Source organism: Macrotis lagotis, chromosome 1 (genome assembly GCF_037893015.1).
Source record: "Macrotis lagotis isolate mMagLag1 chromosome 1, bilby.v1.9.chrom.fasta, whole genome shotgun sequence".
NCBI lineage: Eukaryota > Metazoa > Chordata > Mammalia > Peramelemorphia > Peramelidae > Macrotis > Macrotis lagotis.
The window spans coordinates 929750297-929765513 of NC_133658.1; the positions used below are offsets into that span (position 1 = coordinate 929750297).

Sequence of the window (15217 nt, forward strand, 5' to 3'; positions counted from 1 at the left end):
GCAGGTGTCAAGCTGGCCTGTCCTGGGTAGGATCCCCTGCGGTCCCAGGGTCCCCCCAGAGGGCAGGCAGGACGCCTGGTGTAGGGTCCGGGCCAGGGACTGAACGCCTGACTAGCTAGCCTGGCTAATTCTGGGCCTCGGTTTCTACCTTTATAAAACCAAGGACTCGATGGCCCCCAAATTCCCTTCCACCTTTCCACCTTTGATTCTGGTGAAAGATCCCTGTACCTAGGTGGGCGGGGCCCCTTCTCCGCGGTGGGCGGGGCCCCTTCCCCCCGTGGGTGGGGCCCCTTCTCCCCGGTGGGCGTGGCCCTTCCCCTGTGGGCGGGGCGAGGCCCGGCCCACCTGCAGCAGCAGCTTGCGGTAGCGGTCATTGAGCAGCTCCAGGGTGCCATGCTCCTCTTCCAGCTCCTCCTCCAGCTGGCCCAGCCGCCCCTCCAGCTGCCGCTTCTCCTCCAGGATGGCGGCCCTAGAGGGCAGGGAGGGGCGTTAGGGAGGGGCACGACATCTGGAAAGGTGGGGGGGAAGGGGGGAGACGCACTTGGCCAGGTTCCCGTTGGCTGCCTCATCCGCCATGTCATCCCGGTCCTGCTGCGCCTGGCGTCGGGCCCGGTCGGAGGCTGCCAGCTCCTGCGGGCGAGGGCAGAAGGGACGGGTCCATGGCTGGGCCGGACCTGCTCCCAGGGCTCCGCATCCAGCGGGGACTTCCCGAGGCTTTACTGACCTCACCCACCAACTGGTCCCCCCCCCCCCCAGCCTCCAAGACTTCTTTCTCTCCTATCCGCCCAGCTCTCTTCCTCGGCCTGTGTCTGCGCCCCCGCGGCCCCCCACCCTTCCGGCCTAAAGCTGAGTCCCTTTTCTTAGGAAGCATCTTCCCCTTGACCCTCCATCCTCTGACAGTCCCGGCGCCGGTCTTCCCTTCCATCGGGTCGGTTTTAGGAACAACGCTCTCTCCTGAAGCAGGTCCGAGTCCTTCCCCCCGCCTTCCCCTCAGGCCTCGCCTTGGACCATGAATTCGAAACCCCTCTCCAGAGGGCCAGGGTTGACTCCCAGCTGCAGCCCAGAAGCCTCCACAAGCTTTTCCTCAAGCTCTATTTTATCTCTACCCAACAAGCATTTGTCCATGCTGTACCTCCCACCTGCCATGCCCTCCCTAAGCTCATCTCGGCTGTTCCGAATCTTTCCTCCTTCGAGGTACACCTCTCCGATGGGCCCCTGCCCTCAGGGGAAGCTTCAGGAAGGCAGGGCCTCTGTTCCTTTTCCCCAGCATCCCCGGATTTCCCCAACAAGGGTCCAGTGCAGCCTCCTCACCTCCTGAAGCCTCAGCAGCTCTGCCTCAAGGCTCTTGAGCCTCTTTTCATTCTCCCGGTTCTGGGCAAAGATCTCCTCCCTCGAAGTTCGAGATTCCTCCACTTCCCTCCATAGTTCCTTCATCTGGGCCTGGAAGAAAGGCCTTCTCCTCACCCAGAGCCCCTCTCACACAACCACCCCGATGCCTCTCCTTCACCCTCTGGTCTGGAGCAGATCTGAGCCTCTCAGTTAAAGTGAGGAAACTGAGGCTGACAGAGCTAGTCCTAGAACTGGGGTCCTCTGGGCCTTGGCATGGGGATATTACCATGGAACGAGTTTAGGAGCTGCTATGGAATCTGGGTCTGCAGGGTCTACTGAAGGTCAGTGAGTCAGTCAACCCTGCCAAGCACCAATCATGGTGGGAGGAACTCTGGGGAAGGGGGCCCCTGATCAGTTTCCCAAAGGCTCCTGTGAGCTTGGGGTCAGGAGCACCTCCTCCGAGTGAGGGCAGCCGTTGAGCAGAGGCTTTGAGGGATCTCCGAGGTAGCACAATTTGGGAAGGGGGAAGGGAACTGAGGGGGCAGGACTCAGCCCAAGGATCCCGGACTACAGCGTTTCGGAGTCCCAGGGGCCCACCCCTTTCAGGCACCATGAAGGTACCATTGGTTGGAGGCTCCCAGAGGGCGGAGCTTCGAACTTCCTGACTCAGAAGAGGCTAGAATGACTGTTCAGAGAGGGACAGTGAGCCAGGGGCCATGAGGGTCCCAGTCTGGGATGGTCCAAATGGATCCTGTCCACAAACCAGAAACCCTGGGCCAAAGGGAGACCCTGGCCAACAAAGCCCCGAGATCTTAGTTACAGCCTCTTGGGGAGAGTCCCTACCCCTCACAGAAGCCTGCCCTGGCATGCCAAGGAGACAAAAGAAGGTTTGGAGAGGGGGAGCAGAAAACGTTCGTAGGGGAAGGGCAAATCCAGGACCTGTTTTTTCAAGGCCTGACTGGGTGAGTCCTCTCCAGTTAGAGACCCTTTTAAGAGGGCAGCAGGGGAGGCCTGCCTGGTGGTGTCTGGTACCCAGCAGAGGCTTAATAAATGCCTATGAATGGGGTGGCTAGGTGGTGCAGTGGATAGAGCACCAGCCCTGGAGTCAGGAGGACCTGAGTTCAAATCCTGCCTCAGACACTTCATAAATACCTAACTGTATGGCCTTGGGCAAGTCACTTAATCCTACTGCCTTGCAAAAATAAAAAATAAAAATAAATGCCTACGAGAGCTGCCATATTCCGTCTGCTCTCTCATTACCTTTGCAGTTGGGGGGTGGGGGGGTGGGCGGGTCCTTGGGCGCCTCCCCCCTCCTCACCCGGGCCTGTGCCTACCTGTGTCTTCCGCAGCTGCTTCATGGCTTCCTCTTTCCCCTGGCCTGCAGAGCCCACCTGGGCCTTCACCTCCTCCAGCTCCAGCTCGGCCTTCTTACGGGCCGCCATGGCCAGGGCGCGCTGCTTCCGCTCCTCATCCCGCTCCACCTCGGCGTCCCGTAACTACGGGAAGGGGCCCGGCGGCAGGTCAGGGCCCGGGCGCCCGCTCCTCGGACCGCCTGGGCCCGCCCACCTGCCCCTTCTTCAAGGCCTCCCAGCCCGAGGCCTCACCTGCTTGGCCAGCAGCCGGCGCCTCTCCTCGCCAGCCTCGTCCCGGCCCTGCAGCTCCCGTTCGTGTTGGGCTTTCAGGGCCTGGGCCGTCACCTCCAAGCGCAGCTTGGCGTCCTCTGCGGCCATCAGCTCGTCCTCCAGCTCCGTCACTTGAGTGCGAAGGTCGGCAGCCGCCTGCTCCGCGGCGCGCCGGGCTCTCTCCATTTCGTGGACCTGAGGAGGCGGGCCAGTGGGAACCAGGCCCGGGGAGGGAGAGAGGGCGCCCAGGGCCTGGCAGCAGGGGGAGGGAGAATGGGAGAGGGGGGAGAGGGCGCCCAGGGGCGGGGAGGGGGGGAAGAGTGGGAGAAGGGGGAGAGGGAGCCCAGGGCTTGGGGGGAGAGGGGGAGGGAGAGAGGGCGCCCAGGGGCAGGGAGGGGGGGAGCCCAGAGCCTGGGAGCAGGGGCGGGGGAGAGTGGGAGAGGGGGGAGAGGGCGCCCAGGGCCGGGGGAGGGGGCGAGAGAGGGAGCGCAAGGCTCCCTGACTGGGGAGGAAGCGGCGAGCTCGAGAGAGGGGCCCAGGCCTGGGGGGGGGGGGTGCAGGGTCGCAGCTCCAAGGGGATGGAGGGGTCCCGGGCAGGCAGGGCGGGCCCTTACGCTCTTGCCCACGTCGTCCTTGTTGCTGAGCAGCTCCTCCAGCTCTGCCCGTAGGGCCCGGTTCTGGCGCTCCAGCTCCTCCCGGGCCTCCCGCTCCTCTTCCAGGGCCCGGGCCAGTGCCAGGGCTCGGGCCTCGCGCTCTCTGCCCTCAGCCTCTGCCCGTTCTCGCTCCTCCACTGCCCGCAGGGACACCGCCTTCTCCTCTGCCAGGAGCTGATTCGGAAGAGAGACGAGGCCCGGGATAGATGAGGAGGAAAATGGATGGTCCCGGGGGTGACGGGCGGAGCCCAGGGCGCCAGAGCTGGGACCTTGTTGAGTGCCCCTGGTTCTCTCAAACCCCTTTCATTTTCATGAAAACCCAGACCTGAGTCCCCTGGCCGCAGAATGAACCCCAATTTCTCCCTCTGGAGCTCTGTTCATCATCATGGTGGGGTAACCTTTCTTTGTATCCCTAGCGCACACAGTAGGCGCCCCATGAATGCTTAGCCACTTGACTCGAGGAACAAAGGGGATGAATGGCCCAGAAATCAGAGAGACCAGGTTGGGCTGAAGTGCAAGGCCTGCCCCCCCCCCCCCCCCCCCCCCCGCCGAGCTGTCTCCGCAGGGAGTGAGCCTCCCGGCCCTACAGGGATCTAACCAGAGCCCCGCGCCCCCGTCCCTAGATACCTGGTCGAACTTCTTCTGCTTCTTCTCCAGACTGCTAACCAGGTATCGCTGCTGCTCCAAGTCCATGGAGACGTCGTCTAACTCCTGCTGTAGCTGGCGCCGGCCCCGCTCCAGCCGCTCCGAAGCCTCCGTCTTCTCGGCCAGCCTCTGGGCCAAGGCCTCGGCTTCCCGGGCCGCGCGGCGGCGGGCCTCCTCTCCGGCCTCCAGGGCCCCAGCCTCTTCCTCCTGCCGCCTCCGCCACTCCGCCAACTGGGGGAGAGGGGTCACCTTGAGCCTCCAGGGGTCGGCCGGAGACCTGCTGGTCTTCGAGAGTGGCAGCCAGCCCCCCCCACCCCAGCCCTGCCCTGGCCTCCTCTGATCTTTCTCCTGCCAGCCCCTCTCTCCCCCATCCATGGCCCAACAATCCGGAGTCTCCCCCCCTTCCCATCCCAGCTCCGATCCTCCCTCACCCCCCCACCAGGTTGGTGCTGGCCCCCCCTCCCTCCCCTCCTTCCCTTCCCCCCATCCATCATATAGCCGCTTGGAGTCTCCCCCCCCCACCGCCCTTCCCATCCCAGCTCTGATCCTCCCTCCCCTCCTCCCCCCCAGCCCTGCCCTGGCCCCCTTCTAGCCTTTCTCCTGCGACTCCCCCCCCCCCCGTAGAGCTCCCCAATCCATCTCCCAGCAGTTCAGAGTCTCCGCCCTCCCCTCCCCCCAGGCCTGGGCCCCGAGCTCTCCTCCGACACCCTCCCTGCCTCCTGTCCGGGCTGAGGGAGGCTGTCAGCTGAGCCTCCCTCCCTCGTTATTCCTCCCTTTACTTTGGGGGATGGCGCCCCCCCTCACCCTCCTATGGGGCCAAGCAGGCTCGGACTGGCCCTTCTCTGGCCCCTCCCAGAGGCTCTTGGGGCTGTAACCTTTTCCTGCTCTCCCATGAAGCCCTGACCTCTCTCTTTAGCTCGGCTGCCCCCAATCCACCTGCCAGATGCCCACTTCCCAAGGGGGCCCATACCACGGGTGGTAGCCTTCCCTAAACCAGGCCTTCCTGCGTTGTGCAACCATCGGCCCTTTCTCGATGTCCCAAGGTGATCACTGACCACCCCCCCCCGCATCCCAGCCTGCCTTTCGGGGTCCCAGCTCACCTGGGCCTGGGCCGTCTGCAGCTCCCGCCCAGCTCGCTCCTTGGCCGCTGCCTCTTCCTCCAGCTGTTCCCGCAGTCCAGCGGCTTCACTCTCCAGCCCTCGGACCCGGGACCCCAGGGCCAGCTTGGCCCGTGTCTCTTCTTGCAGGAGCTCCTGCAGCGGGAGAGGGAACAGATGGGGGGGGGAATTGTGGGGATGGTCACTGGTCACTGGTGGAGGACCAGGGACCTACTGAGAGATGGACAAATGACCAGAGGGAGGAAATGAGTGAAGGGGTCACAGCAGTTTCGAGGTGGCCTAGTTCGCGTGTCTCTCCTTTATTTTAGAGGGGAAGGGGTCCTGGGCTGATGCGGAACCAGGAGGGGACCCAGATGTCAGACTGGAGAGCGACCCCGTGGCTGGGAGTGGGGGGGGGACTCTGACCTGAAGGGAAGGAGGGCTGATGGCCCTTTACCTGGGCATCATGAAGCTGGACCTCGGCGCTGCTCAGCTCCTTACTCAGGCGGATCACCTTGGACTCTGCCTCATTCAGGGCCCCGGAGACACTGTCCAACTCAGCCTGGGAGGGGCGCAGAGATTCCCGTGAGGCCCCCCTCTTGCTGCCCTCCCAACTCATCCGCATCCAAAAGATGGGAAGAGGACTTAGAGAAGTCTGATCCCCCTCCATTCCCATTTCCACGTCGGGGACACTGAGGCCCAGAGAATTCAACAATGGAAATGTTGAAGGGAGGGGGAGGGCGGCCGTGCAACTGTGCCCAATCCTTTCTAAGCTGGAGAATCCAAGGAAGGGTACAGCAGGCTGGCACCCGAAGCTTCCTGCGGGCAGGCTCCGCCCACAGCAGGTATCAGTAATGACTTTGCCACTTGATTGGCCCAAACCTCCCCGGGGAGCGGGGCCGCAGCTGTCTGAGGGGCCTCCCTGGTCCCAGGCGAAGGGGATGGGGGAGAGCGCTGGGCAGTCTCTCCCCAAGGCCGGACCTGGCCCCCCTGCGGCCTCACCTGGGCTCTCTGCAGCTTGTCGGCCGCCTCGGCCCGGGCGCGCTCTCCGTCGCCAGCCCGGGCCTGCAGCTCCTGCAGCTGACTCTCGACGCGCCGCCGCCGCTGCTCGCCCTCCTGCCGCGAGGCCTGCAGGCTGCTCAGCTCGGCCCGCAGCTCGCCCACCTCGGCTTCCAGGGCCAGGCGGGTCTTCTCCCAGACGCCTTTGCCCTGAGGGAGTGGGAGACTGGAAGGTGGGAGCCAGCCCCGACAGGGCAGGAGGTGCGGTGTCCCCCGCCGAACCCATTTTACAGAAAAAAACAAAACACCGAGACAGCCCTGTCTCCCTCCACTCTCACTTTGGCTTTGAACTGAGAGACCTGGGTGCCAGGCCTGGCTCTGCCATCGTCAGCTATCCGGTCTGGAGTAAGGTGTCACGCTCAGGAGGCGGGGGTTGGAGCTGCTCCACCAGGGCCCCCACCCACACTTTCTCCCCTCTCCGATGTTAATGTGCTGATGCCTTCCTTAAAACCAGGCGTGACTTGTGGTTTCTAAGGCTGCTGTTGGGGAGGGTGGATCTGGGTTGAGGTTGACCCCAGAATTCAAAGGGCCCCTGCACTCTCCCACCTCTGGATCTTTGCCCAGGTTGTGTCTCCCCAACTCTGCCTCTTAGAATCCATTCCAGCTTTCCTTCCCCGATCAGCCCTATTGCCATATCCCACACATTACCCCTCCAGACCCTCCCCCCAACAAAACCCCGTCTGGTATTTTCATTGGTCATGGTTTTGTGTCTCTTTTGATAGCCACACCCTGGGTAAGCTTTGGGAGGGCAGGATTCTGTTCCATAGGCCCAGTGCTTAGGGGACGGTCTGGCAGACTGCTGAGATTTAATAAATACACCCTATTGATGGATTGATTCGATTCAAGGTCTAGGAATCTGCTGTCCTGGCTTCAAATCTCATCTGTGTGACCTAGATTCTGACCCCTTATGTTCAGAAAAGACCCAGTTCTGGGTCAGTTTAGAGTCAAAAAACCAGAGACAAAGGAGGGAGGGAAAAGGGAAGGAGGGATGGAGAAAGACAGAGAGAGCATATGGATTTAGAGCTGAAAGTGACCTCAGAGGCCACTTCTTCATTTTACAGGAGGGGAAACTGAGGCAGGAAGAGGGGAAGTGCCTTGCCAAGGATCCCACAGCTATCTGTGGCAGGGTCTGAACACAGATCTTTCTGAGCCAAAGATATGTTAAGAAAGTCTGAATCTCAGACCAGGGGTCTGGCATCTCTCCATTAAGGCCCATCTCTTTCCCAGGGATCTGGATGGAGGAGCCTCAGAAGCAAGTGTCTCTGAGCCAGGAGAGGAGTCTCTGTCCATCTCTCAGGGTCTTTACCAGACTGTCCAGCCCCTCAGTCCCTCATTTTCCTGAGAGGGGGGATGGAGGCCCTATGACCCAGGGTCCCATGGGATCTGAAGTCATTCCTAAGAACCTCAATGGCAAATTGACTCCCCAGAGGCAGGAGTGTGGGAGATTCATCCAAGTGATCATGTCCTACCCAAGAGGCCTCTCAGGCCAGTAGCCTGAAGGGACCCCAGCAGGGTGGCCATTAAACCCTTGCTCACCCCTGGCAAGCCAGAGCAGAACTGGATTGCACCCTGTGGCTCTTACCCGCCTAGCTTGTTCTAGCTGCTCGCCCAACTCGCTCAATGTCTGGCCATGACGCTGCCTCAGCTCCTGGACAGTGGCTTCATGGCTGCGGGCCTCCTCCTCCAGGGCCCGTTTCAGCTCGGACACTTCTTGCTCCCGCTTGGTCCTGGTGATTGAATGAAAGGAAGCTCCATCTAACTAGAGCCTTGTCAAAGATGTGGGAGGGCTGCCTGGCAGAGGTGGACCCAGGTCCATCCCTTAAGGAAGTTCCTCCCAAGGCAGGCAAAACAAAGAGGACCTGCCTCTCTTCAATGCCTGTTGGATGGACAGGTGGTGGTGCGCCATGACCTGGGGTCTTGGGGATTGAAAATTATTTTATAATTAAAGAACTGACTGGAGATGCAGAGAGGGAAAGGAACTTTCCCAGCGTCACACAGTCAAGATGTACTGGTTAGGATTCAAACCCATTTTACAAAGGAGCAAACTGAGGCCAGAGGAGGAAGGGCCTCCTTGAGCGTTCTCACCGCAGCTCCTGCTGGGCATTGGTGGAGTCCAGGGTATCTTCCAGTTCCCCTTTGAGGGCCTCCAGCTCCTCCCCGAGGTCTCGGCGTTGCTTCTCAGCCTTGGCCCTTGCTACTCGCTCAGCTTCCAGGTCTTCCTGGGCCTCAGCCAGCCCTGCCTGGGCCTCTCGGAGAGACTTGAGCAATGCAGCCCGGGAGCCACCCTCCTCTTCAACCCTGGGAAGGGAGATGGGAGCACTGGATGGCTCTGCAGGGAGGCCAGGATGACAGCCTCCCAATTCAGATTGTGGAACCCCTGTGCCTGCATTTCTGAGAATAGGGTCTGCAGGTGCTGGGGAATCCCTGTCTCAGGTAGGGACACCACTGAGCACCCACCTGACACAGTCTACAAAAGGGCACGGAAAGTCTGCTTGCAGTGAGCCCGGGGTAGGGGAGGTATTGGTGAAGGAGCGGGGAAGGAACTAGGGTATGTCTGAGGGGCTGGTTGGGAGTGGGGTCTCAGGGTCCTCAAATGGAGAGGGCTGATGGGTGGGAAAGTATCTCAAAATCTTTCCAGAGGTTGGTGGTTGGGGGAATCTCAGGATTCTTGAGGGGGAATGGTATATGGGAAGGGTCTGAGGACCCTCCAAGGGTGGTGATGGGAAGGGTCTCATGGTCCCCCAGGAGTTGTAGTGGTGGTCTCAATGTCCCCAAGAACTGTGGCTTGAGGGAGACTGGTAGATGGGAAGGGTCCCAGGGTCCCCTGGGGTGGTGGTGGTGGTCCCAAAAGTTAATGATGAGGGCTTTTAGTTGGTGGGTGGGGAGGGTCTCAGAACCCTCCAGGGCAGAGCAGGACTGCCCACCTGGCCAGGGCAGCCTGGAGCTCCTCCTCCTTGCGGCCCAGCTGGGCCCGAAGCTCCTCAGCTCGGTGTTGCTGCTCCAGCATCTGCTCCTGAAGTTCTGAGCTCTCCCCGTCCAAGCGCCGCTTGGTCTTCTCAAGCTCCTGGCGGCTCTTCTCCTCCAACCTGAGTCGATCTGCAGGGGGAGGGGCATAGGAGGTAGTGGTGGGAGTGCAGAAAAGCTCTTTGTACTGGAATGGTGCGGATCATGGGCCTAAAGAATCCAGAGGACCCGGGACAGAGCCCACAGAGTGGGGTCCCATGGCTGCCCCTGGGCCCAAGGGGAGGTTTGGGATATATAGAGTGAGGAAGGTCAGAGCTGGGGGACATCTCAGGCCATAGAACATGGAATGTCTGGGCACCTCAGGACCCAGAACCTGGAACACTGGAGGGTAGACATATATGTGTGGAGGGAGGGCTCACCTTCCATGTCCGCCATCATGGACTCATACTTGTGCCGGAGTTTATTGAGGCTCTTCACCTTTTCTTCTTCCTCAGCCGCCTGGGAGGAGAACTCAGCCAGACGCTCCTCCAAGATCCGCCGTTCCTGGGGCCACAGGGAAGAAGCATGTGTCAGAGAGGATCCCCTGTCCAGCTGGAATCTCCAGAGATGGGGAGCTCACTCCCTTTCAAGGGGACCTGTTCCCTAGCCCAGTTTTTCATTAACCACCTAGCCCCTTCATCTTCCTGCAGAGTAAATTGAGGTCCTACCAGGACAAGCACCCGTGGCCCATTCCTGGCCTTACTCAGGGCCCACCTTGCTCAGCTTGGCATTCTGGTCCTCCAGGAGCAGGAGATCCTCCTGCATCTTCTTCAGCCGGGCCTCAGTGGTCACCTTCTCCAGCTGCAGCTTCTGCCGGGCCCCCTCTTCTTCCTCGAGGTGCTGCTCCAGCTCCTGAGGTGGGGGGAGCAAGGCGAGTCACTGCAGGTCCAGGGACTGCCTGCTGCTAGCCCTGACTGCAGAGCTCTGTACACAGCAGGGGCCTAATACAGGCTTTCTAAATGGAACTAAACCCTCTATTCCAATAGGTTACCTTTAGCCTGATCATACAGGCTATGCCCACCCCATATGGACCACCTACTGCATGTAGGCTGTGCCCACTCCATGTAGGCCTTGACTACTTTGCCCATCAGACAAGGACAAAAGTAGGCTTGCAATTTCCTTGGTACAGAGCTCATGGGTGAGGAAACTCCTTCTACCAGTACAGATCTCCTTTCAGAGGGGCACCCAGAGCAGTGAGGGGCCAGGGTCCCCACCAGAGGCAGTGCCAGTTACCTGCATGTGTTGCTGCAGCCGCTTCTTTTCTGTCTCCAGCTGCACACTCCGCTCCTCTTCCTCACCCACTCGGGCTTCCAGCATGCCCACTACTCTCTCCAACTCCTGCTTCCGGGCCGCCAGGAGACCCCGGGTCTCCTCGGCTTCAGCACACAGTTCAGCCTCTGCTCGCAGCTGATCGGAGAGCCGGGCTCTCTCTTCCTCTAACTAAAAGAAGGGGCAAAGGAGCAGAGGTCAAGGAGCTGGTGGGTCCATGAGCTGAGGACACCTAGTCTGGCATTCAAGGCTTCCCCAGCTTCTCTGTCACAGGTGCTGGGTTTCAGCCTCTCCAGCTCCTGAGCCCAGTGTGCCTTACCTTCTATCTGACCTTAGTCCTGTGGTCACCCTGCTTTTGAATTCTCCTCTGGAGCATTCCTTGGTGCCCCCTTCTCCCCTCTCTCCCTGTGCCCACATCACATGCCCTCCTGGATACACCCTGATGCCTCCACCCTTCCCTGATCTCTCTCTGGCCCTCTCCATGCTCTATCTGCCAGAGGGGGCTTGGCAGCATCCATCCATGGATTCCTACTTTTTCCAGTGAGGGGAAGGAGGCCCAGGCCTGGACCCGCTCCTCACCTGAAGCACTCGGCTCTGGAGCTGATCCAGTTCACGAGCGCTCTGCTGCTGCAGCTCTTGGACCTTCTGGAGCTCCTGGGCCCGCGCCTGGAGGACCTCATCCTGGCGGGTCACCTGGAGAAGTGGCTTCACCTGGCAGGCAGGAGGACGAGGAGAGAAAGGTCAGAGGAGCTGGGGTTCAAGGGGAGAGGAGAGAGAAAGCAGGTCTGGATTGGGGAGCCCACACTGGGAAAGGGCAGGATCAAGTATTAGGGGGATTCAAGGACACCCTGAAAGGCATTGCACCCTCTGGGCCTCAGTTTCCTCATCTGCAGAATGGGTCCTTCCAGGTTTAGATCCTAAAATGCCAAATTCTCTTCAATTGACCAACAAGCATTGATGAAGCACCGCAGTCTGGGCAAATTGCCTTTGCTCTAATGTGACCACACCTGGTCCCTGTCAGATCCATAGAGAGAGACCCGTTTCCTGGGCTTGCCAGGGTGCAATGTACCTTCTTTTCATGGAAGCCTCCTGTCTACCCAAAGTCTGGGTAGACCTCCCTCTCCCTATAGACAAGATGATGGGGATGGAGTTGGACTTGGCGAGGGGTGGAGAGGGGCAGCAGGAAGAACAGCTCACACCCCACCTCCGTCCTTTGCTTCATGCCTGGCTCCCCTGATCTCTCTGTGAAATGGGGCAATCTCTAGGGACTCCCTTACCTTGGTAAAGAGGCGCCACCACTGCCAGTGGCGGAGCTTGAGGTAGGCAGCACAGTTCCTTTGCATGACCCGCAAAGCGCTCTGCTGTTGTTGCCGCCTGTGGAAAGCCCTGTGGGCCAAGGAGAGCTGAGTCAGCACAGCTGCTCTCTCTCATCTTACAGGCCCGGGGGTCCTAGCTGGAAGAGGGAGGGTGGCCCCTGGAGGGTCAGCTGCCCGTGGGGAGCCCCACCCACCTTCGGGCCAAGTATCCTCGGGCAGCTGCCTGGAAGGACACGATGATGTCTGTGATCTTGAGATCCCGTTCTTCCTCCAACTGGGCCAGGACGCCAGCCCGGAAAAAGATTTTACTTTGGCCAACGCGGTATAGGTTGGGGTCAAGCTCCAGGGCCTGGATCTGGGGCAGGAAGCATGGAGAGAGTCAGTAAGGGAGTAGGGGAGGGAGCAGGTAACTGCACCCCTCCAGCCCCACTCCTCCAGGCGCCTCTAGTCCTGTTTGTCCATTTCCTTTAAAAAAAAAAAAAAACTATTAATTTAAAGCAATAGAGTTAAGTGACTTGCCCAAAGTCACAGAGCTAGGAATTATTAAGTGTCCGAGGCCGGATTGGAACTCAGGTCCTCCTGACCCCAGGGCCAGTGCTCTATCCACTGTGCCATCTGGTTGCCCCCTTCGTCCTTCATTTCCAAAGAAGACTCTGACACCAGGGAGGTGATGCCATGACAAGTGTAAACTGGATTTGAGTGAGGGGGTGCTATGCTAAGTCCCCAGCCTCACTTTCTCCTCCAGAGCCATCTGGGTCCAGTGGCCAGATATGAATCAGGATGACTAGAGATGACCCTAGATGTGAGGCAATCAGGGTGAAGTGACTTACCCAAGCTCACACAAAGTAACACTTTAATCCAGTGTTTGAAGTCAGGTTCAAACTTTCATCCTCCTGTCTCCAAGGCCATCCACTGTGCCACTTAATTTGCTCCCTCTACCTCTCCAGACCCCACTCCAGTCCCTTACCATTTTCTCACAAGCCTGTTTTCCATCCATGAAGCCCTTGGGGATCGCATTGGGGGTCAGGATCTCATACCTGAAAGTTGTATGAGAAGATTGGTGAGGTGGAGGAGGAGAGAGGGCCAGGCACCTCTGTGCCTCTCACCTCCTCCCCAGATGGATAGCCAGACTGCTGAGTAGGCCCTGTCTCTGGGGAGTCTGCCTTCCCTCAAGGAAGATATGTTCTATTTGGATAATTAGGAAGCTTTGAGCCCAGAGCAAGGACCCCAGGCCTCAGTATCCATAAGGAAGGGCCCTCAGGTAGAAGGAAAGATGGTTGCCAAGTCAGTGCAGCCCAGCTGGCAGCTTCCTACTTGGATCAACTCTTGTGTTTCAATACTGTGGCTCGACTGCGATTCGAGGTTCAGGGGGAGAGCCCCTCTTAACCCACAGCTTCCATCTCTCAGGAGTGACAACTCCCAGACAGAGGAGTTGTCACAAAGCAGCAGAAGGAAGACTGCCCATCAAGGGGCAGGAAGGGCTGGATCTACCTATTACCCCACTCTCTGGCATCACAAAGTGTCTATATCAGTTCCCCCTCTCTTCCCAATCATTCTGGGAGGGTCTTGAGGAACCCGCTAGCCTCCCACCACCCCCTTGCCCTGTTCCAACCCTGCTCTGTCCCATGGCCCACCTCTGCCGGAATTCCTGGAACAAAATTCGGTTGGGGAAGCCCTGGCGACAGATGCGGATCCCCTCCAGAACCCCATTACAGCGCAGCTGGTCCAGCACCAGCCGGGGCTCCAGTTTTCCAGCCTGGGAGAGGAGAGGAGTCAGACGGAAGTGGGGAATGGAGACTGGGCAGAGAACCCCTAGCCAATCCTTACCAGTATTGAGGCCAGCTGCAGAACCTCAGACAGCTCCCTCCTCCTCCAACCAGCCCCATATTCTACCTCCTTTTCTTCTTCCTCCCCCCTTTCTCTTCCTCCTCCTCTTCTTCCCCCTCCCCCCTCTTCTTCTTGCTCCTCCTGGCCCCCGCCCCCAGCCTGCTTTTCCTGCCTTGGCAGTCAGGGCTTTCTGACCCTCCCCGTACAAAGGATCTAGTCTCCATTGCACTTGTGGCTCATGGGTGGGCTGAGGCCTGCTGTGTACTGTGTGGGGGCCTTGTGATCCCTGAGGAGGGCTTGGAGCATGGTGGGGCACCAAGGGGCACCAGTGACTGCCTGGGCCTTGAGGTTGAAGCTAAGATGATCAACTCCAATTGGAACAAAGATGGTCTTCAATTTGGAATCCAGAAATGAGCTTCAGCAGCTGAAGGCCCCCCAAAACCCCATTAGACATTCAGTCCGACAAACTGCAAAGCGCTACACAAAGGTTGACTAGTGGTCTTATCGTCACCATAGCTCATATGAACCGGAGCTGGGGCTCTTAGTAGACCCCAAGCTCAACAATTTGCCTGCCGCACAAAGTCCCTGGGACCAGAAGGCTTGTGTTAGAAGGCAATGGGGGAGGGGGGAGAGAAGAGGGGGCGGGGAACTCGAACTCAGGGCCTCTGACCAAATCTGCAGCTTGAACCTGGGGAAGTGGATATTTCCAGGTAAGTCCCCAAAAGCAGGGAGTAAGAAGCCGGATCGGGCTGGTGGGAGGGCCCCAGGGAACTCACCCTCTTCTCATGGTTGGGGATGATGCAGCGCACGAAGCTGGGGTTGGTGTTGCTCAGCGTGGCCATGAGCCGGCTCAGGGACTCCTTATACAACTGGCCCACCGTCCGGAACATGCCCCGGCGGGGCCGGCCGCCGCCCGGCACACCCCCGTCCCCGAGGCTGCTCACCTGCTCCAGGCCCACGATGCCCTCCACTGCAGAGCCAGGTCAGAGGGAGACCGGGGTCAGAGAGAGACCTGGGTCAGGGAGGCCCAGGAGGGGCAGGGGTCACCCTAGGGGACAGGAAGGCACCTGGAGAAAGGTGGCTTTCGGGCTCGGGAGAACCCTGAGGAGGTTACCGGGAGGGGAGGAAAGGAGGGAGAAATAGGCAGAGACACAGAGACAGGGAGACACAAAGAGATGGGGAGAGAGACGGGGGGGGGGGGGACGGACAGAGACAAAGATAGAGATGGAGGGAGGGAGAGAGAGAGAGACAGGGATGGAGGGGAAGGGACAGAACAGCTACCTAAAGAGAGACCGCGGGAGGGAGAGACAGAGACAGACAGACGAGTCCGAGTTACTGAGAGGGGGGAGGATGGGAAGAAAGAATCCTGGGGGAGGGGAGCTGTCAGGGGTCGAGCC

General features: G+C 59.7%; 1 protein-coding gene across 4 annotated transcripts in view; it reads right to left on the bottom strand.

Annotated features, from left to right (window-relative positions):
* Positions 1-15217, bottom strand: part of MYH14 (myosin heavy chain 14) — a 35220-nt gene that overhangs the window by 3751 nt on the left and 16252 nt on the right. For all 4 annotated transcript variants that reach the window (XM_074220145.1, XM_074220146.1, XM_074220143.1 and 1 more), the window contains 22 exons: positions 14597-14790; positions 13628-13749; positions 12961-13030; positions 12188-12348; positions 11955-12063; positions 11257-11388; positions 10642-10848; positions 10123-10260; positions 9789-9912; positions 9330-9501; positions 8491-8703; positions 7988-8132; positions 6349-6555; positions 5804-5908; positions 5350-5502; positions 4232-4480; positions 3566-3778; positions 2934-3146; positions 2664-2825; positions 1312-1440; positions 542-630; positions 346-469 (listed from right to left, as the gene is read on the bottom strand). In XM_074220145.1, coding sequence (XP_074076246.1) covers positions 346-469; positions 542-630; positions 1312-1440; positions 2664-2825; positions 2934-3146; positions 3566-3778; positions 4232-4480; positions 5350-5502; positions 5804-5908; positions 6349-6555; positions 7988-8132; positions 8491-8703; positions 9330-9501; positions 9789-9912; positions 10123-10260; positions 10642-10848; positions 11257-11388; positions 11955-12063; positions 12188-12348; positions 12961-13030; positions 13628-13749; positions 14597-14790 — 3431 coding nt within the window. The remainder of the gene's footprint in view (positions 1-345; positions 470-541; positions 631-1311; positions 1441-2663; positions 2826-2933; positions 3147-3565; positions 3779-4231; positions 4481-5349; positions 5503-5803; positions 5909-6348; positions 6556-7987; positions 8133-8490; positions 8704-9329; positions 9502-9788; positions 9913-10122; positions 10261-10641; positions 10849-11256; positions 11389-11954; positions 12064-12187; positions 12349-12960; positions 13031-13627; positions 13750-14596; positions 14791-15217) is intronic.